At 39.7% G+C, this 27,858-nt stretch overlaps 2 protein-coding genes and 1 long non-coding RNA gene across 6 annotated transcripts in view; 2 read left to right on the forward strand and 1 right to left on the reverse strand.

Moving 5' to 3' along the window:
* The window catches only part of nsd3 (nuclear receptor binding SET domain protein 3), a 30,255-nt gene extending 22,625 nt beyond the window's left edge, over positions 1 to 7,630 (reverse strand). For 3 of the 4 annotated variants that reach the window (XM_042421634.1, XM_042421635.1, XM_042421632.1), the window contains exons 1-5: positions 7,341 to 7,630; positions 3,350 to 4,209; positions 1,563 to 1,811; positions 1,292 to 1,454; positions 948 to 1,102 (exon numbers count right to left, since the gene is read on the reverse strand). In XM_042421634.1, the coding sequence (XP_042277568.1) occupies positions 948 to 1,102; positions 1,292 to 1,454; positions 1,563 to 1,811; positions 3,350 to 4,165 (1,383 nt within the window). In that variant the 5' untranslated portion in view covers positions 4,166 to 4,209; positions 7,341 to 7,630. The remainder of the gene's footprint in view (positions 1 to 947; positions 1,103 to 1,291; positions 1,455 to 1,562; positions 1,812 to 3,349; positions 4,210 to 7,340) is intronic. The other variant, XM_042421633.1, reaches the window with a different exon arrangement.
* A 52-nt stretch (positions 7,631 to 7,682) lies between these two features.
* LOC121904102 lies at positions 7,683 to 8,448 on the forward strand. Its single transcript, XR_006098170.1, has 2 exons — positions 7,683 to 7,845; positions 8,086 to 8,448. It is a non-coding gene; the product is annotated as an uncharacterized LOC121904102 (long non-coding RNA).
* A 2,088-nt stretch (positions 8,449 to 10,536) lies between these two features.
* letm2 (leucine zipper-EF-hand containing transmembrane protein 2) lies at positions 10,537 to 27,660 on the forward strand. Its single transcript, XM_042422008.1, has 11 exons — positions 10,537 to 10,791; positions 12,077 to 12,145; positions 14,322 to 14,862; positions 18,082 to 18,225; positions 19,380 to 19,523; positions 19,986 to 20,189; positions 20,764 to 20,883; positions 21,256 to 21,375; positions 21,797 to 21,895; positions 22,089 to 22,157; positions 25,020 to 27,660. Exons 2-11 carry the CDS (start codon positions 12,099 to 12,101, stop codon positions 25,074 to 25,076), a joined length of 1,545 nt encoding a protein of 514 aa, XP_042277942.1. The 5' UTR covers positions 10,537 to 10,791; positions 12,077 to 12,098; the 3' UTR covers positions 25,077 to 27,660.
* The last annotated feature ends 198 nt before the right edge of the window (positions 27,661 to 27,858 follow it).

The following is a 27,858-nucleotide window of genomic DNA, read 5'->3' on the forward strand; positions in this document are numbered from 1 at the left end:
ACTTTCTCTTTCAAGGGAATGGGAAGTTCTGTACTAACTTTTAGATTATATGCAGTGAAACATCCCAAAATTGTTGTGTTGTCTGCTGCCAGAGGACACTGCTCCCTGCAGTTTACAGTAAACAAGGTCATTTTGTGTCTTTTGTATTAGAGGAAGCATATTTTGAGCTGTTTTGTGGAGAGGACAGTTCAGAGCAACCTTCCACTAACACAAAATGTTTAACAGCTGCCAATTATGAAGTATAAATAGCTAAACTACAAAGTGTTTGCAATGCAAATAACACTGTCATAATATGACATTTTTCTGTTTTTGTAATATTCGAAAGAAACACAAATAATTTTCTGCATTTTGAAAATAACAAGCCCTAATAATGAAAAACTGTAAGTTGGCAGAGTAGAATATATAACATCAGAACAGATGCTGGTGTGGAGAGTGATGTGTACTCAGGATTTAAGTTTATACAGTATATTCATTGTTGAACTGTAAAATACTTATCTGGTTCATTCTGCACAACTTGAAAACCAAAGTTGAAGGGTTTTTTAATAAACCATGTGTAAATATTCATCAGTGAAAGTAATACTAGCCAGTATATTGTTATCTCATGTTTTCTCGGGATCTACATCAGTCCTACTACTTCTACCAGCTGTGTGATCTTTTTCTACACCTGTTTTATATATGTGCATATGATTTAGTCATTGGTTACCTTGTTTTGCCACAAATAAAAAGATAAAGGAACTCCTAATCACATAAAATAAAATAAAATCAAATGAAATTGTCAATTTTAATCCTAATACATATAAAGCCTCAATCTTCTATTTTCTGGTGATAGTGAATGTTGACTTTGAGTTAATGATTCTTCCTCCAAAAAATGCATTTATATCATCTGTAAAAAAACCTCATTATGTTGGATAAGTTTATCAGAGGTTCTTCAGTAGACTCGTACGTACTTTGTGTTTTTCTACGGGGTTTGTGGCCTTGCGCAGAGTCTCAGCCTGAAGTTCATCAAACTGTTGCTTCCCCTGGTACATGACTATCCTCTTCTCATGGATCCATGCTCGCTCTGCCACGCTGCCAAAAAACTGGACGTGATACTCCCTGTGACCTGTGCGGCAAATGAGAAAGTCAAGATAACAAGCTGCAGAGTCTGTGCCTGATATACAGTATGTGAAACTAAATACGCAGGCTCGGGGTGTTAAGAGACATTTTGGACCACTGTGATCAACCTTTAAAAAAGCACATTTGTGTGCAAAAATCTTAACGAAGGACGGTGTTTGTCTGTGTTTATTCTTACCTCTGGTGTTGATGCGCGTGTGGACCTTCATCTGCGGGTCAGAGGAGACCATGCAGGGCCACCATGGGTAGGTGCCCACCTTGGACCACACCAGATCTCCTATCACAAACTCCTTACAGAAGCCCGTCTCTTGGATCACTGAAGGGTGATGGACTTTCGGAACCTAAAAACAGAACATAAATGGATCAATAGTCTGCTTTTGAAATAAAAAATAAAAAAAGTTTTTGTTTCATGTTTTAATTCTTTGGAGAATGAACGGTTGAGCTCTTGCCTTCGGCGTCTTTGGTTCAGTTTTGATAACGGTCTTCTGGGGCTTCTCTGCCGGGGCCGCGGGTGTCTCTCTCGGCTGGGGCGAGACGTGGGTGTCCTCCGTCTGACCTGTGGTACCTGCCTGTGGTTGGACCTGGTCCAAGCTCTGTTCCTGGACCTGCAGCTGCAGCCTCGCGCTCTTTTTCCTCTTCTCCTTCTTCCTCTCATGTCTGCGCTGCATCTGAGTGGCCTCGTTCTTCTGAGACTCCTTCTGAAGATTAAAAAATAGAAAAAGGAAAACAGCGGTGATGAGACATCAGTGGACTTTTTTTTTTTTCTGTAACGGCAACTCAAAAATGGATCCCTTTGCGAGACGATATCAAAACTTTCTCAGATATCTACTTCTTAAGTGATGCTGAAAGGATGATTAAAAGCAAACCAAGAGGCACACTGCGTAACATATTCCATATGAATTTTAATGGGACAGGTTACACTTCTATTTAGTGATGACTTCCTTGTAATTTCATGTAAGGTACGTGTAAGGTTGTTTGTTGTGTACTGTATGTAGAGCTGAAATAACTGGTTGTTCAATTGATAGACAGAAAATTAAACTGCAACAATTTTGATAACGGATTACTCAGTGAATATTTCAAGGAAAAATGACCACAATTACCTGGTTCAGCTGCTTCAAATCTGAAGATTTCCTGCTTTAATAAACTGAATATCTTTTGGTTTAGTTGTTATTATTCGGACAAAACAACAAATTTGAAGATGTCATCTTGTGCTCCAGGAACTTGTAATTGGCATGTTTCCCTATTTTGTGGCATTTTACAGTCCAAAGTATTCATCAGATTAATCAATAAGTGAAAGAATAGTTAGTTGCAGCCCTTTTATATCGTTCAGGGTTTGGGAATAAATTTGCTGATTGCCACTTCTCTATACGATGCCTCAGATGTCTTTGAAGTTGCAAAACAATAATAGACAAAAATTAATAACCTAAAAATAAATAATTTAGTTTTCTTACAATTGTCAGATTTCAATTATCCCTGATGACGGGCAATATAAAGACCCACAAAAAACAAATCTCAAGACAAAGCAGCGGCAGTGTGGGTTGAGGCTCTTTTTTTTCTCTCTTCTCATCTGGAAATTTGAGTATAAATTTTGATTGCAGAGATGCTCTATAATGTCTTTGAATGTAATTTTGTTAATATGCACATATTGATAAAAACGAGAGCTGTCGATCGACAGAAAATAAACCAACAACTCTTTTGGTAATAGTTTTATCTCTTTGTAAACTGAATATATGTTTGGGTTTTTGGATTGTTGGTCAAACAAAACAAGACATTTGAAGACGTCACCTTGGGCTTTACGAAGTCATGATGATAATAAAAACAACCAAAGCAGAGTTTAAAAGATCGAAACACCAGATTAGATGATTAATATTATTTAGCAGACGCTTTTGTCCAAAATGACGAACAAATGAGGTACAATCCAGCCACAGTAGAGGCCAAATTCAAATAAGTGCCACAACATTTACTTTCAAATTCCACCTCACACAAGTGCCACAAAGTTGGCGATGCAAAGAGAAACTGGTTTTAGCCCTTAAAATATATTTATAATGCTCATTGAGTGGTTTCTTTTGATAAGGATCAAGTATGTGTATAGTTTAAATTTAATCAACTACAAAGGACTATTCATTTCCCTCCAAAATGAATCGCTATCTGTGAGTGAGGAATGTAACTGTGTCTACAGTGGTTGTTATATCTGTGAGAGTATGTATCTGCAGCTGATTGGACCTGCATACACTACCTGCAGTTCTTGCAGCAAGTCTCCACACAGGGCAGATTCAAACAGCTCTTTGCCGTTCTGATACGTCTTGATGATCTTCAGCTTGATCTCCGGAGAGCTGGTTTTCTTCAGCACCCCACCGGGCGTGTTGGACGGGGTGTGGGAGGGCTGAGAAGAGGGTGTGCTGTCCACAAGGGAGGGCGGAGGGCTGGAGGAGGGCAGGTGTAAAGGGGGAGGAGGCGGGAGAGTGTGGGTCATGATGTGCGGCGTCTGGGGTAAGTGGTGCTGGGAGGGCAGAGGCGGCGGTGGAGGGCTCTGCGGGTGCGGGTGGGTTTGTATGTGAGGCGGGTTTGAGTGGAAGAGATGCGTGTGGTGGTGATGTGAAGGGTGGTGGTGGTGGTGGTGGTGGAGGTGAGGGTGATGTGTGGGCAGCGGTGGCGACACAGGAGATAAGGGTCTTTCCTGGAGGCCCGGGCCTCTCAGGACCGTCCCCTCCCCTGGCATGAGGCCATGCTCTCCGTAGCTCCGTATGGCCCCGTAGCCGTTAGCCGAGCCGTTGGGGAACTGCGAGTACATGGAGAACTTGGCCTGTGGCTCGTACATGCCCAAACCTGGAGGATAGCCATTCGAGACCTGCGGCATGTCCTCCGAGGCCGACGGCGGGTAGGAAAACTCTGCATCCAGGGCAGCATCGTAGGAGGGACCACCATCCTCACCCGGGTCACTGCCGGTGTCGCAGGTGCCTTCCTGTCTGATGTTGGCGGAGTCAATGAGCTGAGGGGGTTGCTGAATTGTATTTCCCATGATCCCTTGCATGAAAGAGAAGGAGAAATCCATTGTTGGGCTCCTGCATCCTTAACTGTCTTTTTCTTTGACTGGACCTGTTGAAAGACATGTACGCAATTAAAAGGAGATGCAAACTGGCTCCGATTAAATATTTTTCTTTTTTTTCCAAAATCAGGACAGACAAACAACCCAAATACCTTGTTCAACATTATCTCAATTATCCTTTTTGAGGCTGAAAGAAATTATATGACATGTAGCACCACATTGACACAACTTATCTCTCATTTTTACGCTCCGCAGCTCAGTACCAGATTATGGTACAGTGCAGACCACAGACTCCACCGTGGCAGAGTCATAATATTTCGTTCACAGGCCCCAAAACACACCAGTACTCCTGTTCAGGGATATTGTCGCCAGTTTGCTGTATTTCACTTATTTTTTGGTAATCTGATTAAATGTAAATGTATTTGTAAATATGCACCGTGTGAGCATAATATCAACTGACATCATAAAAGTGTAGAACCAGGGGGTCCCATCGCCGTAGCCTTGGGTTTAAGATGCCACATAACCACATTTACCTTTTGCATGTCTTCCTGTCTGTATCTAAACCGTTCAATATTAATCTTACAAACAAGTACGACCTGCCTTTACAAATTCATCATTTAGTGTACTTTAGTGGTGCATAATTCCAAACAGATTTGCAATTAAACAAATTACCACAAACTGATTGCAACATAGTGAACCTGAGGGTCAGGGGTCTCTGGGGCAGTCGCCTGCTTTGCTGTGTTGGTAACCCGGCCTTGATGCTTTATGAAGCCACAAGATATTATGTGACATGCAGCACCATCCTGAACACACAGATCTCTCTGATGTAACCTCCGCAGCACCCTGGAGCTGAAATGATCAGTCGATTGACAGAATATTAATCTGCAACAACTCCTCTTCATTTAAGCATCGTTGTAATTGTTTCAGCAGAAACACCAATTATCTACTTTGAGAACACACACACAGCGAGGTGCAGATAAGTGTGAGCGTCAATGCAAGCCAGTCACAAACAAAACCACCAAAAATCTACAGGTGCCAGCATCTGAAATATGAATATTTGCTTGTTTTCTTCATCTTCTGTGCAGTGGTGAAAGAAGTATTCAGATCCTTTACTCACATACTACTTAAGTAAAAGTACATCAGTATCAGCAGCAAAATGTTTTGGTTGCTCTGACTGATATATTTTTATATCTGACATCATTATATTATTAATACTAAAGCATCAGTGTATAAGCAGCATGTTACTGTTGTAGCTGCTGGAGGTGGAGCTAGTTTGATCTACTTTATCTACAGTTAGCTAGTTTAGTCCAGTTGTTCCCAACCTAGGTGTCGACCAAACCAAAGGGTCACCAGATAAATCTGAGGGGTCGTGAGATGATTAATGGGAGAGGAAAGAAGAAAAAACAAAGTTCTGACACACAAATCTGTTTTCAGTTTTTGGACTTTTTCTCTAATCTTTGATTTTTCTGTGAAATATAGGATCATTTGAACATTTATTGAAATGAAACCATGTGAGAAGTTTAAAGGGAAAAATCAACTCATAGACATCTGAAATGTGACCCCGACTACACCCTGCTTTTTGTTTTTGTAAGACGTCAAAAGCTGAAAAGGTCGGAAACCAATTGTTTCTTTTTTCCCAATTGTATCTCTAAAAAGCTTATTATGTTATCCTTTGTGTCAAATCTTCATCTGAAAAGTAACTAAAGCTGTCAAATAAATGTAGCGGAATAGAAAGTACAATATTTCCCTCTAAAATGTAGTTGGAATGGAAGTATAAAGTAAAATAAGTGGAAATACACAAGTACAAGTACCTCAAAAGTGTACTTAAGTACAGTACTTGAGAAAATGTACTTTCCATCAATAGTCACTCGTCAGACAAAACAAGAAATCCAAATATGTCAAGTTGCGCTCTGGGAAATTCTGATGGACCTTTTTCAATAGTTTATAGACGAAACAATTAAAAAAGAGAACAAGAAGCAGGCTCGTAAAAGTCCCAACTCTTCCAAAAACAGGATAAACTCTGAGCCAACATCCCCATCAGTTATCATAAAACTGCTATCAAAACACAACACGAACTCCAGCCAGCTTGGCCTCCTCTTAGCTTTGCCATTAATCATCTGTTTAGTGCTTTCTTCTCCTCAGAAACTACAGTATAGATCATTTTGTGTTTTTTCTTTATTTATTTCAGCAACACAAACACATGGTGTGTGGCCTTCAATCACAAACAAAACAAAGAGCAGTTGACCAGTAGCTGACACACACACACACACACTTGACAGTTTTAAAGTCTGTGATGATTAATGATCAGGTTAAAAGTGTCCAGGAGATCCAGGAAGTGAACAAACTAATCCTCTTGATTGTGGTTTAATTAGTGGAGCAGACTCAGGCTGCACAACACTGCTGGATAACAGTGAAGTAAACATCCATAAAGGTGTCAACTAACGCTCACTAGCCACCTTTATCTGTTAAAGAGATGTTATTTAAGGCTCGTATCGAGTGTGGCAAACATAAATACCTGGTTGAAACAGAGTGGTTTCATTTATAAACGACTGCGCAGACACACACACACACACAAAACACTGTTTCACTGAATGATCTTATAGCCTTTCTGCGATGTTAGCCTGAAGCTACCTGGCAGCATCAAAGGGGGGTTGTGTTGAAAAGATGTTGAACCGTTAAAACCGTTAGCGAGAAAAAACACACAAACACACACACACACACACACGAAACCGTGTTAATATCTGTCGTGTAAACACACACACGGCTAAATGTTTTATTTAAGTTATTGTTTATCCATTTATCACACATGGAGCAAAGATGAAAGGGAAAGCTAATGTTGGCTAGGCTAACGCTACACTGCCAATATGGCTGCCTTTTTTTTTTTTTTTTTTTTTTTTTAGCCCCTTTAAATCAAATTGTCTGGCGAGATTATACCTCCATCACTGGCGGTTTTTAGAGGGAAGGAGAAATGTGGCCAAAATATATAAATAAGGATAGCAAGCGGGTGAAAATACGGACTGAGGGTTGGGGATAACAACATGCATCGACAGCGGCAGCAGCAACAGCAGCAGCAGCTTTGGCAAACACGCTTATCGCTAAAAAGCAGCAGCAGCAGCAGCACAGATTTTAATGCCCGAGTCTCGACATGCAGGCAAATAAAAATGAATAAAAACGTCAATACCTTCAGCGTGTCCCATTCTAAACACATACACCAGCCAGCAACGTGTCCTCGTTTAATGTATAGGTGTAGAAAAAAATGTAAAATAAAAAAATAATCCTGTAATATTGATAAAAGCGCAGGCCTTTTCCCTTTTTTCGTTTTAACGCAACAGAGAGGAGGAGGAGGAGGAGGGTGTTACGCTATCTGGTCGCTACCCAATCCCAAAGCTCGGCTCTTCCTCAATGTAAGGGGGGACCGGAGCGGTATTTTAGTGAAGCCCCCCTGCAAGAAACACAGATCAATTCTCACTCCCCCTCCTCCTCTGTGTGTGCAATAATAATAATAATAATAATAATATGATAATAATAATCTGTAGCTCCCTCTTCCTCTGTTTTTTTCTTTTTACAAATGGCCTCTGCTCAAATCACAGCAGATCCAGACCGAAGCGGGTCAAAACAGCAGCAGCAGCAGCAGCAGCACTCCGGGATGTGTAGTTTACTTCAGATGGCAGAAGGAAAGAGTAGAGGTAACAAAATAAATAAATAAATAAATAAATAAGGAGTGTAGGATCAAATGCAGCACTAAAAGTCACGCCTGCACTAAACTGAATGAGGAAATTGCATGTGTGATATTTCATTTGTGCACAAAAAAAAATCACATGCATTTTGTTATATTGTCATTTAAGGTAGTTTGTGATTGAGTGAACAGGGTTTAATAATTGTTTTGATGTTGTTGTTTTTTTTTTCTTTCCTTCCCATAATCACAGCGCGATGCAGATGCTGCACCAGCGTCTCTGATTGGTTTTTATACGCCTCCTCGCCTGATCTCTGCCTGAGATGACGAAAACAGGTGAAGACCTCTCACTCTGACTTCGATTTCCTGCTACCAGAAAAATGTTGTAGTCCAAAGTATGTGACATCGAGCACGTTGGATCTCCCGAGAAAAGAGGAGGCGATTAAAAGTTTTTATATTTTTTTTCACTCTCCAGACTCTCACACCGAGAAGTCTGAATTAAGAGTATTGGATCAAACATTTTCTCTAAAGTAAAAAAAATGGTAGTAGTATCATGATGGCTGTCTCTGTATATTTTATTTTATGTTTGAAAACATTTTAAATTTTATAAATTCAACAGGTGTGTCGTTTTCCTCATTGCTATTTGATCTAGTTAACTTTTTATAAAAAGGTGTTAACACCCAATTTCTGAACAAGAATTTAAGAATTTATGAACATGATATATTGATTTATTCACCTAAAAATAGTCAAGAATAAATAAATATATTGAGTCTATAAAATGCTGCAATTAGTCTATAAAATATCCACCAAACCTTTTTCAGATTTGTTTGTCTTCCTGGCAACATAAACACACATCAGCAACAAAAAGGCTGGGAAGGTTTAAGGAAAGCTGCAAACGAGCTGCATTATGGGAAATGTAGGATGATCCATATTGTCAGGAAATCTCAGTTTCTGCTTCTTTGATTTTGACAGTTTGTTTTTTAATGTCTCTCTTGTGAAAGCCCAAACTTTATACTAGCGGAGTTCACCTTTAACCCAGCAGCAGAAACAGAGTCTTCTCACACACCTGATCAATGCAAGTCCAATATTTATTAGCTCTTCTTTGCCTGATTTGATCCACCAATTTATTTGGAAAACATCAGGGTCTTATTGGCTCTCGGATGGATCTTCACCAGCCATTTGTTTATTTCCATATTTGGCTTGCGCGCTAGAAGCAGCTGCCAGAGGTTTTATATGGGGGGTCATAAAGGACATTTGAGACTCGACCATTCAGACCAAGATGAGCTGAGAGCGGCTGAAAGCTACACAGAAGTGGTACTCAATATATTATGAATATTGATTATCATTAGACACGTGGGAACGATTCAAGGGGCCCAGAGCTCAGTCTGTCTTGAAGAGTCGGACTACATCTGGGGTGTGTTGATGATCTTTTAAATTGTAAACAGCTATTAAAACTGGATGTTATACTGTAGATGTAAAATGACAAATGATTCTGTTTTTTGCTGCATAGGAACATTTGCTGTTGGATACAGTCCTGAAAGAATAATAAAATACAAGCCTGTTGTTGTCTGATTTACTGAATAAACAATATGTTTAAATACATGTGCTTACTGCAGCCATGTCACTCCTCACCACCTGTCTTAATGAGATTAAGGCCTGGATGAGCACAGATTTCCTCCAGTTTAAAAGCAGCAGAACTGAAACTTTCCTTGTTGGCACGCCACACCAGATTCAGTCATCCGCCCATACTTCATCTCACCTTCGACGGCCAGGACATCCCCCTTAGGTGTTAGGTTTGACCCTTGCATGATTTTTGATGACCATATATGACATCTGCACAAAACCAACATCTCTAAACTCTGCCCCTCTCTAACTCTGTCAGATGCAGAGAAACTTGTCTACGCCTTTATCTCCTCAAGACTGGATTACTGCAGTGCAGCTCTTCACATAGATCCCTGGCAGCAGCATCCAGAAGCTCCAATACAATCAGATCAGCGCTGCCAGGATCCTGATGAGAGTACAAAAACACAAACAGATAACACCAAGTCTGTTTTCAGTGCACTGGCTCTCTGTCTCCTCCAGGATTGACTACAAAGCCCTGCTACTCACACCCACAGCTCCTCCAGCCCCCCAGTACTAAGCTCCGCATCACGGGGTCATCAAACCTCCTGCTCTGCTGCATCCCGCTTGTGGTGTTTAAAAACAGACTTAAAACCCCTTTTATTAAGGAAGGCTTTTTCATCTCAACCGTTGTTATTTTCTTTAAATTGTTTGTTCTATGTTTTTAACGCTGTAGCACTTTGAGATTCACTGTGTATGAAAAGTGGAGTATAAATAAAATGCACTATTTTATTCTTAAAATGATTTGCTATATTTGCTTTTTTCTTTATTGCCATAAAAAAACAGTTACAATTTCCACTTCCACAAGGTGATCATATACAGAATATCAAAATATTCATCTTACGGTTTGCAGGAGAAAAGAAAAAAACAAAACAAAAACAAGAAACTCTGAAACAAACACATCGCTATAATACTTGAGGATGAACTGAGGCCAAAAAAAAAAATGACGGCAGGAAGGCACATTTGTTTGGGTGAACGCCCACTTTTACAGAGCAGAATGTGGGACCATTTTTTTAACCCACAGAGTGATTCCTCTTTTTTACCATAGACGATCTTCGGTATTACGCACACAACACTCGCGCATGTACAGCGTGACCTTTCAGTGCGGCCGGTTGCCTGTGGAGGCTGCACACACAGAGTCACGGACAGGTGTCGAAACCATACGACGCATCTAGAGGCGATCTTAAAGTATAAACCCACCGTAAATGGGTTTATCACCACACCGGCCGTCACTCTTGTCGCGTATGTTGTTGTGGATGGATTACATTATTCACGTCTCACCGAGAAGCCTCACAACGCCCCGTCAGCAGCGGCCATAGCTCGGTCACTGACGCTGGAGGTGAGTCGGTTCGTCATCGGCTAACTACCTCACCGGCTACGCTAGGCTAAGCTAGGCTAGGCTACAAGCTGTTAGTCAACGTGCTAGCGTTATGCTAATGTGAACATAAAGTACTGGTACGTTTCTTGTCTACAGTAGTGATATATTTGAAGTTTTTAGCTACTGAATGTTTGATTTTAGCTTCATGTCTGTTGCTAACGGTAGTGGAAAATTACCAGAAATGCTCCTCCGCCCAGAATTTAGCATGAATGCTTAGTTACGTCTGTTTAATAGCGGCTGCTACTCAACGCAGTTTCATTTCCTTATTTGAAGTATTGATTTAGAGTATTAATTTGTAAATGTAACCGATTAGCTTTTGATATTTGATACATGTTGTATAAGTGCTAAGCATGAAGCTGTGTTGCTATTGTGCTACATAACGTTGAGCTCTCTTGCTGCATGGTTGTCATCATGCTAACGTTAGCTCTGTTATATTATGTAAGTATTCAGGCCCTTTAACTTCCTGAAGTGAAATTAGAAATACTGCAGTCTAAAATTAATCTTTTACAAGCAAAAGTCCAAATTCAAGCAAATTCAAAATGTTACTGAAGTAAAATACTCGCTGTGCAGACTGGCTTCTTTTAGAGCGATAACTTATATTATTATAGTCTGTTATATTGTGTGTGTTATATCAATAACAAAAACATGTAAGAACATTTTAATATTGTATTCTATCAATGTGGGGCCAATTTTAGATAGTTTTGGTAGATTAATAGTAATAACATCCTATCATCCTATCAAGTGTATAAGTGTGTCATATTTTTTATAATAATGATAATCACACATTGTTTATACCTTTCACACAAAGTGCATGTTTTTTTTTAAGAGCAAACAGTTTAAACAATAGTTAGAATGCAAAATCTTCGTCTGAAAAGTAACTATAAGTGGCAATTAAATGTAGTGGAGTAAAAATAGAATATTTCCATCTGAAATGTAGTGGGGTAGTATAAAGCAGCATAAAATAGAAATACACAAGTACGAGTACCTCAAAGTTATTTTTAAGTTCAGCACTTGAGTAAATGTACCAGTTACATTCCATCACTGATGTTATATAATTAATACTTAGCTACTTCATATCTGTTATTTGTCTGTTTTGCTCCTTGAGTGTGGTTTTGGCAGGGTGTGATAGGACAGGTTGTATTACTGTGCCACTGTTTTTAATTTATTCAGTCAGCCTTTCGCTGCACCCGAAGAGTGACTTGTAACCAGACACCTGCATGCTCTCTTTCTCCCTCTCTCTCTCCAGAGTACTGTAATCTGCCATTGCAATGGCAGTCTTTAGTCACCAGGTGCTTCTTGCAGTCACAAGATCAAGGTAAGTAAACACCTGTTACACTTGTCTAGACCCTATAAAGATAATAAAATAAGAACTGGCAATGCAGCGCTTTAACAAAATGCTGGATTCATAACTGAGTATCTGCACGAGTTTCACTGACAGTATTGACAAACTGTCTGGCTGTTTTGAAGTAGAGTCAAAGCGCAGGCTGTGTCTGTTTACATAGTGTCTCCTGCAGTGAAGCCTGTTCAGCTAATCCCATGATTCCAGTCAAACATAAGAGGACGACTCACAGCTGCTGTGGTTGCTCTGCTGGTGTTGCAAGATCAGAAACTGGGCTAACAGAGTAGAGCACATGACCAGTGTTATTTACCGTGACCTCACTATGAGGTTCTCTAATTCCCATAAGCCGTGTAAGTGGAGTTGACACTTAATTCACACATAGGAGTCTTAAAAACATTACATTGACCTTGTCATATGCTTTTTCAAATATTTTTTAATTAAAAAAAATACTTGAAATAGATTAAATCTCCTGTATCTCTACCAGAATGTCAAGCTGTTGTTTGTAAAAGTGATTATTGCAAAAGGAAAGTTTTGACATTTCTGATCAGACTTGGTGATAAGATTTAGGACTCATGGATTCAAGGATGTTTACATTGTGTGACTTGGTTTCAAACGCATCCCTGGTTGGAAATAGTCACCTCAGTCTTCTTCTTTTAGTAGCAGCAGCTATTTCCTACAGATCTCAAATGTCAATCTCAAATGCAGGTGTGTGAAGAGGAATTTGTTTACAAGTAGTCACTAGAGACACAACTGAGTTGTGTTTTGATGTCAGGTGTGAGCTGTAGTCCATCTCAACAAGACTGATACACCCGTCTGTGTTGTAGAAACAAGATCTAAACATGTTAAATAAATAAAAGATGTTGTCCAAGAATGTTTCCATGAATCCACTGAGTGAAGAGGCTTAATGGGTTGTTTGACTGTTCACCAAAATATTTAAGAGTGGAAAAGAACAGAGATTAGTTTCCCAGAAATGTTGACATGGCAAGACAGTATGAGCAACTGTATTATAATTAGATGTAAACAGCACATAATTGTGGGTGTAGTCTCAAGTAACCTTTTTGGCTCCTCTGCCTAGGGCTGGTAAACTAAGAAAACTACTTTTTGTTACAGGCTTGTTTGGTTAAATTTACATATTTTTTGTCTTGTACAGACTCTGCAGGGCTGCTTTATCTACTCGTGTAGTTAATCATTAAAGCATTAGAGACACAAGGAGGGAACATTACATACTGTAAATGTAGGTGGGGTAGTTTTAAAGCTGCCTAACATGCAGATAACATGGAACCTGTTTGATAGTGAATTATAGTTTTGCTTCTTTGTGATTGGCTCAAGAGTAAACAGAGGCCACGAGGGACCATATTGCTAAGACAATGTGTAAAGAAGGCTTTTTTTAGGTGTGTCATCAAGTTACACTTGCATATTTGATGAAATGATAAACTCCTGCACACTAAAGGTACGGTCACATTACATTTCCTTTCAGCAAAATGCCCTCCCCACGCGGCCCAGAAAAAGGACTTGATCTCATGTTTCTGATGTGGCTAATGAATAAGTATTTATCAGAGAGATCACAAGCTGCAAACAGTGTATGAGAGTGGAGCTACAGTTTGTAGTGTGTGTGTGTGTGTGAGATGATGAACGTCTTTATTTCCAAATACAGTGCAGCAGTGTTCCTATTCGCCCAGTCAAAAGTCAAACAAAGGTGAAGTCTGTCCTGCAAATCTGATAGAGCTGGCTGGAAATTGTCGAAAACAGGAAATGCATGCTTTAATTTGTCCGTCATGCCGTCTACGATAGAAGTGAACTGGAAACAGAACAAATATTCATAGGACAGAAGTGTAATGTGACCATACCTTAACTATAAACTGCAAATTTATTAAAACACAAAATTTATTCAGCAATTACAGCATTTGGTGTTTTTCAATTTGCACTTACTTACCTTCATTTAAATAATCATTTAGTTTTCTTAAAAAAGCTATCAACTGATCAGTTATAAAAATTGTAATTTATAATTTTAGTGTTAATCACCTAAACAGTTCATCCAATACACATCTGAGCACTGGCAGACACTTTAAGTACCTTTTTTTTTTTTTGTTAGCACATTGCCTTGCACACTATTATGTAATGTCTAACCAGTTTTTCTTCTTGCCCTCAACAGGGGATCGTATTTGTTGTCAAAGAGGCACAGCTGCTCCTCTCTGTCTTCCAAAGCCTATCTTCACATAGACCCTCCCCGCCACGTCTCGTCATTATTCCCACTCAGGCACTCCCGCCATGGCTACCCCAACTGTTACAGACGTCACGACCTCGGCCGGTGCCAGAACTCTGCATTGCTCGCCCGCTCTCTGCACAGCTCAGGTTTTTGGCTCCAAGACATAAAACAGGGGGACACCAAGACCTCCTCTGCCGCTGCCCAGGATGCTTCTCCAGGAACAAAAAAGGACTCTCTGGCCGCTGCACCCCAGCCTCAACCTCCGTCAACTACCACTCCGGCCTCCACTACTGCCGCCACAGCTGCTGCCGTCCCTCCGGTGCAGGAGAGGGCAGTCGCGAAAAAGGCTTTGCATCAGAGGATTGTGGATGAGTTAAAGCATTACTACAATGGCTTCCGGTTACTGGGCATTGATATCAAGATTGCAGGCAGGATGGTGTGGAGGCTGCTGCATGGACAACTGCTCACACGCAGGGAGAGGAGGAGGGTAAGAGAAGCTGAATATAAATCTGTCTAATTTTGCAGGACTTTTTATATTTTCAATTTTGAACCCCTACCTTAGTTACTGTGTCATGCATATACAAGCACCCAGCCCACATTGACTCTTAAGACACAAAAAAATACTTACAGGAGGTCATGAACATAACTTCTTACATATAACAATACATTGCAAACAAAGAACTTTGTCTCCAATCTCTACAAATAAAACCTGCCAAAAAACATTCCCTCCTAAAATGCACCTCATGTTTTTAATCCAGAAGAACTTCAGAAATGAAGGATGTTTTTGTAAGAAGTGTAGCTCACGAATCATCATATAATGAGCAATGAAACATGAAATAGACTTCTGTCTCACCTAAATTAAATAACAAACAAAACCTTTACCCTTTGGTAAAGGTTCACCATTAAACTGTTTCTAATGGTTATGTACCTGAAAGTAACTGTCCACACTGAACTTAAAGGGGATCTATTATGCTCATTTCCAGCTCTATATTTTTATTCTGGGACTCCACTAGAGTAGCTTTGCATAATTCAGTTAAAAAAACTCCCTATTTATCTTATACTGGCCCTTGATGTAGCCCCTCAGTTCAGCCTCTGTCTCTTAACAGGCAGTCTTAGCTCCTGTCTCTTTAAGGTCCCCCTCCCAATGGGTCCACTCTATTCTGATTGGCCAGCTTTCTGAAAGCGTGCAGAGGGGCACCCATATCAGAGTTGTGTTTAAGTTACTGCTGATGTAAACCCATCATTTCCTGCTATACTGCTTCATATTAAAAGCTAAATAACGGGAGACTTTTGTTGTGAAGAATTTACAGGAAACGAAACATTTTCCTCACAGAATTAGCAGAGCTTTGTTTGCGTCGCTAAAAACCAGTCACATATTTGGAACTTTTTGTTCAGCGGATCAGTTAGAAATAATGCTGGGAGGAATAATACAAGCAGAAACAGCCACAGTGATGATGACGTTTGATCAAAACCTGCAGGCGACGAGCACATCTCCTAACAAGTAAACAACTTATTTTACTTTGCAGTGTTGTGTAATGGAAAAACACTCAGAGCCTGCCAGCTGGACTTGAGTCATGGCTCAATGGGATTTCCCCCAAAACAATGGAAAAATGCCATAATGTTAGTGGAACAGGGCAGTGAACTCACACTGTGTGTGGAGCAGATGACCATATAAAGAAATTTGTCACCAGTTGACGTCGGCTCGAGCTGAAATTGGAAAAAACATTGGAAATATGAACATCCGACATTGTAACATTATATTTATTTTTATATATATATATATATATACATACATATAAAAAATAAGGAATAGCATAATAGGCCCCCTTTTGATTTTTCTTCTCATAAAGCGCTCTGGTCTTCTGTCTTGTCATACTGTATAAATCCTTCTGGTCACAGCAGCATGCCTGTCCGGTTCCTTCACAATAGTCTGGTTCCTTTTTATTGTAATTACTAGGACTCAGCTCTAGAAGTAGTCCTCCTCAGTCACTCTTCGTCTGGGTTGTTGTCATAAATCAAAGAAACACATTTTATGGCTTGAGGGTTCCTTTGAACACACCTTTTACATGTCAATAAGGAATGTGTACTGTGTGTTCCCGAAGTCGTAACAAATGAGGGCAAGAGTGGTTATGCAGTTGTGTGGTACAACGTTAGACAGACTTGTTATAGATTGTTTTAAGCTCTGCGACTTTTAGTGTCCATCAGCAGTTTTCTGTCAGAAAAGGCTGCAAAGAAAAAAATCACTAAAAGATGTGATTGATTATTGCAGTACACAACTCCTCCTTATTATCCAGAGATAATACTACTACTACTTTTACTACTACTACTACTTTCTGCATTATTCAGCTGCACAGTGCAGAATGGTTTGTGCAGGATTTAAACTTGCTCTCTTTATTTTCCAACATTAACAAAATATAGAATGTATTGCAAAAATGTTGCTGAAATATAAACAAATTTGATTAGTTACAGTATATCAGAGACCGACTGATACTGTATTTTTGATGTCGACACCATATGTGAGTCTAAAATAAATCTGATCACAATATCAGTCAGTATTTATTACATCTTATTACATCAATACATAAATAATCAATCATTATTTATGTAAACAGTTGTGACTAAGATATGTATTGACCAGAACGTATTACAGTTTAAAAATAAAATTATCAGCTCTCACTGGAGGACAAACTATGTAATGGATATAATGTTTCTATATTACCTCAAACTTATTTTTGACTTAATGCGATTATTTATTACTTATCGATTGGCGATATATATCTGTGATACGGTAATATGAGCGGATAACCTGCTGATTTATTGTGCAGGTTCAAGTTTATATTTATTATTTTTCATCCAAATTGGCTCCGCTTCCAACACAAGCAGCATGTTAATGTTTCAGTAACTGAAACTGCTGGCTGCTGTTTTTTATTGTGTCGGCTTCATTGTTGTTCAGAACACTGAGCAGTTTTGGTGTCACTATTGTCAAATGTCAACAGTTTCACCAGATCTGACTGGTGAAATGTGTAGTCAGTTACAGGTGCTATATGTGAAGGTTATGAACAGTGATGTGGTCAGCTGAGATCAGCTGGGATGTTCGGAAAGCATGAAAATGTTTAAAAATGATAACGCGCTCTGGAGAGGTTCTTCCCTTAAAGTATGAACTTTTCCCAAGAGAGGAGTGCCCCGATTGCCGAATGGTCACTGAACATGTCACATAACTGCAACGTCCCTGGTTTGATTCCAGCCAGGGACATGTGTTTCCTGCCTCTTCACTGCCCACTATCAAATGAAGGCAAAAGTGCCCAAAGAAATCTTTGAAAAAAGAATTTATCAAAGAGAAAGTCTTCTGTTGCTTTATTGAGAGAAGATGTTGGCAGGTCTTGTAGTAAACTGTTCACTCAAGGACATAATGTTACAGTCTATGTCTTGCTGACTGAGAGGTGTCCATATTGAGTAAGCAAGTTATGTGTGCATGCTCAGGGGCTCGAGCTGTGCACATGCCATGGTAAAACTATATTTGGTCTATTTTGAGGACTGGCAGAGCTTCATTGCACGTGTAACAGATCTCACACGCACCCCTGGAGATCTGGGTACAGTGGGTATATAGTAGGCTATAATAAGTAATGAATGCTAGTAATGAATACTGGCTCATGTTACCAGCCACATTTTGTGACATTAGCATTGTTTGTGTTTATTTCTTTTCCAGCTGATGAGGACCTGCGCTGACCTTTTCCGTCTGGTGCCCTTCATGGTGTTTATCATCGTCCCTTTCATGGAGTTCCTCCTCCCCGTATTCCTCAAGCTGTTCCCAGAGATGTTGCCCTCCACCTTCGAGACGGAGTCCAAAAAGGCATGTAGACATGTATACACAGACGCACACACACACAATGTCGCTAGCTTGACCTCGCGACAGGGTTCATTCTGATTATGTAACTTCTCAGATATGACTGTGGCTGCTGCACTCAGAACCTCTGGCCATGCAGACTTTATCTAATCTAGTCTATTTTCTGTCGGAGCTGCAGCACAATGTGAACATCACGTCAGAACCTGCAAAGTGCTGTAAGAAACACAAACGGCTCGTTTAAAGCCTCCCTGATAATTTGACTATTGTGTCTGTAATTATAATGTTCCAATGATATGACTTGGTCCTTTTGTTAACTCCAAATCTCTTGTAAATGAAAAGCAGCAGGTTTCCGTTCTTGCTCCAGTCAGCCCCGTCAGCTCGGATGTTCCCGGCTGTTCTGGAGCACGGTTGAGTGATTCACAGATATGCTCCTCGTGCTCCTGACAACACACAGAGGTGTCCGGCCTCTGACAACTTAGCAGAACATAAGAATATGTGTTGATAGTGTTATGATTATGTAGTATATAATATGATTTTAGTATCTACAATAAACCAAAGACAAAAATTTTTAGATTTTCTTGGAAATGTATAAACTTTTATAATTTAAACTGCAGTTTTAACAAATAATTATTCAAATATTTCCTGATAGATAGAATTTTTTTTTAATTGTTTAAATTTTAATTGTTTAGCCCCATAGCTTTTTATATTTTGCCTTTATTAATGTAAGAGAAACTACGCAAAAGAGAGTCCATGTTAAAACATGATGTTTTTGAAAAAGGTGTAATTTTATGTGGCCACTTGAAAAAGCAAAATGTGAAGAAAAATATAAAGACAAAGTCCTGAACAGGCAACCTGCAGTCACCTCTTCTACATCATGTTTCTGTTCTTATCTTCAGTCTATTCCACTGTCTCAATTTGTTTGTCTAGTCCACAGTTTTTGAACTTTTGTACTTGAATTATCTTGAAAATATCCAACAACTAAAATGAAACATCTCAACTTTGTACTATTGAACTGTAGAGTACTTGTAATGTATTCAACACAGTGTCCTGAAGTGGTCAGACCGGTCAGTAACAACTGTATTTACATAATTGCGTCACACTGTAGCTGCTGTTGTTTAAGTGCTCATTTTAAAACCAAACAACATGTCTTCACGTTGCAGGAGGAGAAGCAGAAGAAAGGTCTGGCTGCTAAACTGGAACTGGCCAAGTTTCTGCAGGAGACCATCGCTGAGATGGCTCGCAGGAATAAGGCGAAGGCTCAGACAGAGGATGAGACGCAGCGTTTCTCCACATATGTTCAGAAGGTAAGTTATAACAAAGGCTTCTAAAAAAAGCCAGTGGCAGCCTTTTAAAATCTCACATTAACTCTGCATAATACAGCACATAATATATAACATATTACAATTCACTCAGTTTTAACTCGTTTGACAAGCAAAAGACACTGTAAATAAACTCTTCCATAGTTGAGAGTATAATTGGGAATCTCAGACGTATGGAGGACCTTCCACCATGAATAAATACTGCATTAATGAGGGGAAAAATGTTCTTCGTCATACCTGAATGGAAGCAGTTATGGATGTAATATTAATAGACAATGAAATGTATGGTCTGGTACTTTTGTTTGGATTTCATCCAAATAAGGAATGGAAATGTTGGAATAAATCTACCGAGTTGTTGGCAGGTCTGAAACTGCTGCTAGCACTGCAGCTCTCCTGACTGGTCCTGTTTCAGTGCTTCACATTAACAACCCCGTGTTCCCTCTTCAGGTTCGGGGCACAGGTGAGCAGCCCACCACGAAGGACATCGTCCGGTTTTCGAAGCTGTTTGAGGATGAGCTGACGCTGGAACACCTGGAGCGCCCCCAGCTGGTGGCTCTGTGTAAACTTTTGGAGCTGCAGCCCATCGGCACCAACAACTTGCTGCGTTTCCAGTTGATGATGCAACTCAGGACCATCAAGGCAGACGATGAGGTGAGAATGAAAATTGGGAGTTTGGGGGGGTTTGTGGCTGCGGGCCTGTCGGTGTGATTTTACAGTAATAACAGAAGAGCAGGGAGAGAGAGGAAGAACAAGATATGTATTTCCTCATTTAACAACTATTAAAGGAGGAAATAGTTTCCTGTTCCTCTACAAACTGCCTTTACATCACAGCTAATGATTTCACAAACATACCAGTGTTTTGATTTATGTCTCGTGTCCCAGGCAACCACGTAGTGTCCGTCCATGCTGTTATGTTGGTACAACAGCTTTTAGATAGTTGAAACTTGCTCGAATGAATTAATCTATCACAGTGAACAATATCGTTTTTTTCCTTTTTTGCTGTCTTATTACGGCAAGGAAATCTTTTCATAACATTTCTTGTTGTCAGTTGCCTTACCACATTAAAAAAAACAAAAGATGAAGGTGATTAAAAGTTAACTGTGATAGATTATCTGTGTTAAGTTTTAAGTCTCTGCACATTGACTCTATATGAAAGTAAAAGTTTAAATGTTTGGCAGTAATGTGCAAAACTTTTTTTTGACTTCCTTCTCTATTTTCCGTACAGATGATTGCAGCAGAGGGTGTGCCGGCCATGAGCGTGTCGGAGCTGCAGGCAGCGTGTCGTAGTCGAGGGATGAGGTCTCTGGGTCTCACCACCGATCAGTTACGACAGCAAATGCAGCAGGTGAGCAAGTGAATGTTAGTTTGTGGCTTTGATTTGTTTGATAGAAACTGAAAACTGGTTTCACAAATTCACATTATTATACAAAAGTTGATTGCAATGAAACATAATACAAGTTTTTCATTTCTTCTCCCTTTTATCATGCATATGATTACATTGTCTTTGCTTAAGTGAAGGGAAAGATGCATCATTTTAGTTGTTCAAGTTTGTGAACAAATGCAGTAAAAATGAATATAAACAGGCGTTTTTTATTTGGGTCGTTTGAGCATTTGTACCATCATTTGGAGCAAACTTGATGCAAAATGTGTTGAGCAGAAGAATCAAACCTCTGATGTTTTGTGACTGATGTAATAAATGTTCCTCTCCTCCGTCTAGTGGCTGGACCTGCACCTGAAGGAGAACGTTCCTCCATCTCTGCTGCTGCTCTCCAGAGCCATGTACCTGACTGACCTCAAACCAAAACCCCCGGTCATCCCCCCTGTTCCCAAACTAGAGGTTCGACCTTTACAGTCTACTTAAAATCTTACAGGTCACGTCCGTTGCGTATTAACTCGAATGTACAGATTAGAGTAAGTGGTACCAGGCTTAACATTCCAGCTGTTAAATAGTTGGTATGCAGGTCGTTGATGTTTGGTTCATAATCTGCCTTTCTTATAAAGCACTGACTGTTTCATAACGAGTTATCCCCTCCAGATATGTTTTAAGACATAAACAAATATTCTGCTTTGAATATCATTTATGTTTTCCACAGAAAAGTATAATTAACGAGTATATAATATAGAATTAAAATTACTTTCTCTCCTTCTCCCTCATTTAAAAATGTAACAAATACAGCTGAACAGTGAGAAAAGCAGACAAGATCTTGTCTTTTGCAGGATGTGGTTTTCTTATCAGATGTTTGTTGTTATTTTTGCAGAAAACTGCTCCTCCTCCAGTAGAGAATACAGGAGCAAACTCGACCTCAGTCAGCACTGACATGCTGGCGGACCCTGCTCGCATCATCAAAGACAGACCGGTCAGTACGCTCCTAAAACACACAGCAGCAAGAGATAAGATCAACTTTATTGATGAGAGGAAATCACTGTAGTTAAGAATAGATTACTGAGGAAAACGGTGGATGTACTTATCGTACAGGAGTGGTTGTACAACATTTTTTTTTTGTTTTTGTGTGTTTGGTCTTATTTTTCTTTTTATCTTGTGTGTTTTAGGTGGAGGAGATGAGAGACAAGGCTCCTGTCGTGTCAGACAAACCTCTGACTGCTGCTGAAGTCCTTCAGGTGAGCAGAAAGCTTCCCATAACTATAATTCATAAAAAAACAGTAAGGTCTAAGTTCTGCCTTGTGTGACAGTGTATAGGAACACCGGGATAAACATCGTCTTTTTTATGCACTGTTTGGTAGATGAGTGCAGTTAAAAAAATGAATAAATAAAAAAAGTGGCGCTAATATATATTTATATATAGAGTTTATAGAGAATATAGAGTTTCTTTTACATTCACATGTGATGACTTTTAAACATTAGGTTAATAGAATAGCTCATTCACTGTAGCAGGTCAACAGAATGGATCCAAAAAAGATGGCACCAGACCAGCGCCCAAAAGTTAAAGTTTATTTATTTAAAGTGCAAAATCACACCAGGGTGTGTCAATACACTTTACAGCAGTAACACAATATTAAAAGAATCAAACAATATTAAGAGAATCGAGGAAGGACAACACAAGTTCACAGCTCCCAAGTGTCAGGTGCATCTCTTGAGACACGTCGCTGCCCCGAAGGCCCCCCTGCTCTCTCTTTGCTCCATACTGTGTGAAAAACAGCAATCTGATAAACTGACTACCAGACTCAGCACAGTCAAGTCAGTTTTATTATGAACCCCAATATCACAATACACAGATTTGCCTCAGGGGGCTTTACAATCTATACAGCAATACGATATCCTCTATCCTCAGACCCTTGATTCAGATGAGGAGAAACTCCCCCTTTGAGGAGGGAAAAAACCTCAGGAGGAGCAACAGAGGAGAGATCCCATGTGTGTACAGAATAGACCAAGATAACAAAATTACAGATTGATTGATAAAATATATGATGAAGAATCTGATCAGGAGGACTTCGAGCAGCTTCCAGATGTCACAAAACTGAATTTTTCACTTCTGGGATTTTGAAAAATACCAAAGCCACCAAAATGTCAGTGGGAAATGTAACTAAACCAGTAACTTTCTCCCCAACGCTGCACACAGTCTACAGTTTTCACAGACGAATGCATAACAAGGTAGTAAAATGCACATGTCTGAATCAGAATATCACCTGTTTCTTGAAACAAACCTGCGTGCGGTGCTTACATAAACACACGTCCTGCGTCATTAATGGCTAAAACAGCTGCTGCCTTCTTTCAGCCTGAGAGTCTCTGGAACTTGAATTTTGTACCACCTCCTGAGCAGGTCTGAAATTTAGTGTCAGGGACTCTCTTCCAAAGTTAGTACAGTGGGGACAAAAGCAGAACCCATGACGAGTAAAGTTCCTTCTGTAGAAAAGGCTCGAGAGTTTCCAGGACCTGTGACAACCACAGAAACCAGTAGGGGATCGGATTCCAGACGTGGATTTGTAATCCAGTTAGTTTTTCTTAGCTTTGATCTTCCTCACATGACCTGCTAATCTCTCCCAGTGCGACACAGCTACTATTCTGGAAAAGCAGCTCTTCTGGAGGGCAACAGATACTTCAATATAATACAGAGCAGGTGGAAACTACATTTAGATGTACAGAAGTAATAATTTGAAGTTTGCCGGAGTAACCGTCACAAACGGAGAAAACTACTGGCAAAATAGGAGCTGAACATGTCAAGTTAATCTGTGTACGGTCTAAAAATAGCAGATAAATATAGACCGATCACTGTCACACATGCTCAAAGTGTTTTAGTGTTTTTTTTTTTTTTAAACCAACCAGTCGTTTAAAGTGACACCTCATGAGATCAAAACACATTTTAAAGCCTGTCTGTAGAAAGTTTTAATTGTATCTTTCAAATCATTATGATGTCACCAGTTTTTGCTTTTAGAGAAGATACATCAGCTTATTTCCTGTCTGTGTGTCACTTGTTTACTCTCTGACACTGATTCTTCTAGGATTACTTACATAACAGTTGTTTAAATGTCAATTCCATTAAACTAAATTTCCGCCCCTTACATACACGTACACACATCGTTCAACAAACTTTGGTTATCTTGCAGGAGGTTACCGTTTTTCTGCAGACTCAGCAGGTCAAACACATGGGATATTTATTTAAGATTAGAAGAAACATGACCTGAATTTAATATTCAATTTCTCCCAAGTATCACTTCAGTTCTGTCCTCTGCTGATAGACGTGGATGTTCACTACCACGTTTTGTTAATTTTTGCAATATTATTCAATTTTTTTTTGGTGCAGAAACACCAAAACTCCAATGAACACACATTTACTGCATCATAGGTCAATGGCATTATCAAACCTGCCAGCATGGAGAGTCCTGGTGGTTCAGTGGTCTGACACGAACACCATGTGACCCCAGTGCCCATAGTTCATGTCTGGCTGGGGACCTTTATCACATCCCGTCTCCCCTCTATCACTCTCTGTCCTGTGATTTCTGTCACTTCATGGCTGTGAGCCGGCTCTGAAATTAACACCCACCAAGCACCAAATGCGGGTAGATTTCCCGTTTGAGTAAATCTTGGAAGGCTGCCTGAAGGAGCAGCAGCCACAGACCGTCTCTAGCGCTCCTAGTTTCACAGCACTGTTTACCGTACGGCGACATCATCAGCTGCTCGACAGCTCTCCGCTAAACTGTCACTTGCCGCTGGTCTACTACCTGCTGAGATAATCTCAATGAAATGTACTGAAACAAATATATATGTGACACAAAAAGGCAATTTATTATTTTGGCTTGTAAAAATATGCTTGGTCGGTGGATTTTCTCATCTACCAGTCCACTTGGCAGATGAGTCAAAAAGTTAATTTCAGACACTGGCTGTGAGCTATCAAATAACAGCAATGCTATAAAAACCTGAAATGGATCCATAATAAATAACTTTCCCAGCAGACTGATTCAACAATTTTCAGTGGAAAATACTGAACACTGTTGCTAAACTTTATTCTCTGACTTCTTCCACAGGCTAAAGCTGCCACCGAGGTTTCCCAGCAGAGCAAAATGAGTGCCAACGGTGTGTAAAGAGGAGCAGAAGCCTCTGGACTGAAGAGGAGATGGACTCACACAGCCCAGTGTCCTCAGGGGGACGACAGGGATGTAGTGGTCAGACGACGGGCCATTGATGGTCTAAAGTTCAGTAGCCCCCAATTATTTTAAAGCCCCTCCGTTACAATCCCTTCTCCTGTCTTCAGAAACAGAGGTAGAGGAAGTCCCCGACTTCTCTCAGCATTGTCTCTGACATGTTTATAAGAACAGACGATACATCTCGTCCAGGAGTCGAATTCCCTTACTGTCCTTCTTCATTAACACCCGGAGGAGGTCTGTTGCCATTCAGTCCTACCCTGAACTCTCGGCTTTCACATTTGTGCACTCCGCTCTCATTAAATCTCTGTTAGCACCGGACAAATCAGCCTGAAATCTCACTAGACTGGCAGACCACCGATGGATGCTGTTGATCTTACGTCCTGGAAGCAACACCTGAACCTCACAGGACACATCCTGGTCAACTGTTTGGTTTAACGGTGTCTCCTTACAGTCTAGACGGTCTCCTCCTCCTCCTGTAAATTTGTAAATATCCTGTATATTTTCGTTTCTGTCTTACATCGCAGCAGCAGCTTTGTACAGTTTGCTATGCAAAGACCTAATGTCTCTTGAAATTTTTTCAAGTTTCTCTCTGTTAGCAATTTTATTTGCAACACTTTTAACTCCTGTTCAGGACAGATATGAGAGAAGTTTTCAGAAATGCTTTGCTGAACTTTCTGGCTCAGTAGCTGCTCCACCTTCATCTTCTCTCAGTGAGCTGCATCCTGCTGATGAGCTGAAACAAACATCAACAGCAGCACGTTCTGAACCTTTTGCATTTTATTCATCTGCAGGTTCAGTCAAAATGTGTCATTTTTGTCAGCTGGAGGAGCGATCCTGCCTCTGAACAGGGTTACGTAACGTAGGTGCTTGCTGCTGTAATTAGCAAAGGAAGACTGGTATATTATTAAGAGAGAGGTCACTCCTTAAACCCAGATGAGACTGTGGTAAAGTGCAGTCTGCCTCCACTGGTAAGCCACTGAATGGACAATCTGTAAAATTTGCAGATTTTATTTGAATATATGGTGTATGTATTGTGTTTTAACACTATGATGCTAAGATTTCCTTAAACTGAAAAGAGAAAATACTTGATGTTGTCCATAAAGATATACTATTAATATGAGAGAGAAGCATTAATCCTGAAGCCACAAATGAGATTAACATGTTTTTTTTTTTGATTGTGGCTCTAAAGAGGTAAATGTATTGCATTATGACTGATTTCGCCCAGCTATCCTACATCATTAAATTCTCATAAATATATGACCCATAAAGTTGTTACTGCAAAGTTTACCACTTAAGTGTGTACTGTATAAATACAGTTCTGTGTTTGTTTTACAATGATTAAGATTTTGTAACATCCCCCTTTATACATTTGACGTTGTTGGAGTAACTGATTTCATTGCTGCTGGATGAAAACTTTTGTCTCCAAACCGTTTTTTTTCCTCATTGCTATTTATCCGTAGGCACCTACTGGAAGTAGATGCCGTAGATGAAAGGATATTTTTTAAGCAAAATAATTGCTAATGAAGATTTATATTATTGGTTTTTTCATATGTGCCTAAGGTTAAAGGGCGATTGGGTTCGTGTTTGCATTTTACATCAAAAGACAGATTTCTCTTTTTCTGTATTGTACAATGTCAGCTTGTACTTGAGTTTGGTTATTCACCTCAGTGTGTTTAAAGTGCCCAGTTGCACCTTTTCCTCTTTAGTGGAATGTCTTCCTCCCCCCCTTCGATCGTAGTGTCAATCCAAATAAATCATTAACAATAATCTTGATTGTTAATACTGATGAAAAACAATCTTCTTTTTCAGTCAGGTTTGCACTCTTTATCAGAAAGTGAATATGAGAAAAGTAAGTTTAAAAAGAATCAGAATAGTTGCTTTATTGACTTTTTTTTTGTGCTCTGCTGCCATAATTTAAAAATCCCCAAATTTCCCCTCATGGCAGTTTTCTTTGGAAACAAAAAGTTTGATGTCTTGAGTTGCAGGTTGATGCTTTTTAACAACACTATCAGTTGAGAGAGATTTTGTCATGTTTGATCTGCTGGAAGGTTTTCAGATTTGAATAATTTGCGGGTACTGTGTACTGCATGATTAAACGATTGCGCAGCATTTAAACGATGGGAATGGCTTCATATTTCTGCTGTGCCACTGAGACTCTGAGTGTGCCAGACTGAAAAAAAATGTTTGTAAATTTCTGTCACAGTTATCGGACAGAATGCAGTTTAACACATCCACAATAAATCTGTTCACATATTTTCCATCTTGTCCTAAATAACGTTTCCCACATCACGTCACGTCACGTCATTCATTCAGTATCATAGTATATGGAAACTATTATTAACTCCTGCTATAACAGATTGTTTGGTACATCAATGCCATCATGATGTTGTTCTCTGTCTGCAAGCAAAATCTGCATTGCTGTCCAGTTATTAACATGTATGCATCAGCTTACCATCGCAAATGAGTGTTTGGGCAAAGAAAGACCAGAATTTACATGATTAAAATCATGAAACCCCTCACAGTCGCGTCCTGTTTCTCTCTGTTGAATATGTGTGAAGTTTATTTATGTCGTCTTGTATTGGTGATATAAATCATTACTGTAAGGAAGCCGCTGTAAACAACACATATAGCTAATTAATTAGCGGCTGCTTTGCTACACTGGCTTAATTATTTTGGTTTATGTTATGTCAAGTCAAGTTTATTTATATAACACATTTCA

The sequence above is a fragment of the Thunnus maccoyii genome, chromosome 9, assembly GCF_910596095.1.
Source record: "Thunnus maccoyii chromosome 9, fThuMac1.1, whole genome shotgun sequence".
Taxonomy (NCBI): domain Eukaryota; kingdom Metazoa; phylum Chordata; class Actinopteri; order Scombriformes; family Scombridae; genus Thunnus; species Thunnus maccoyii.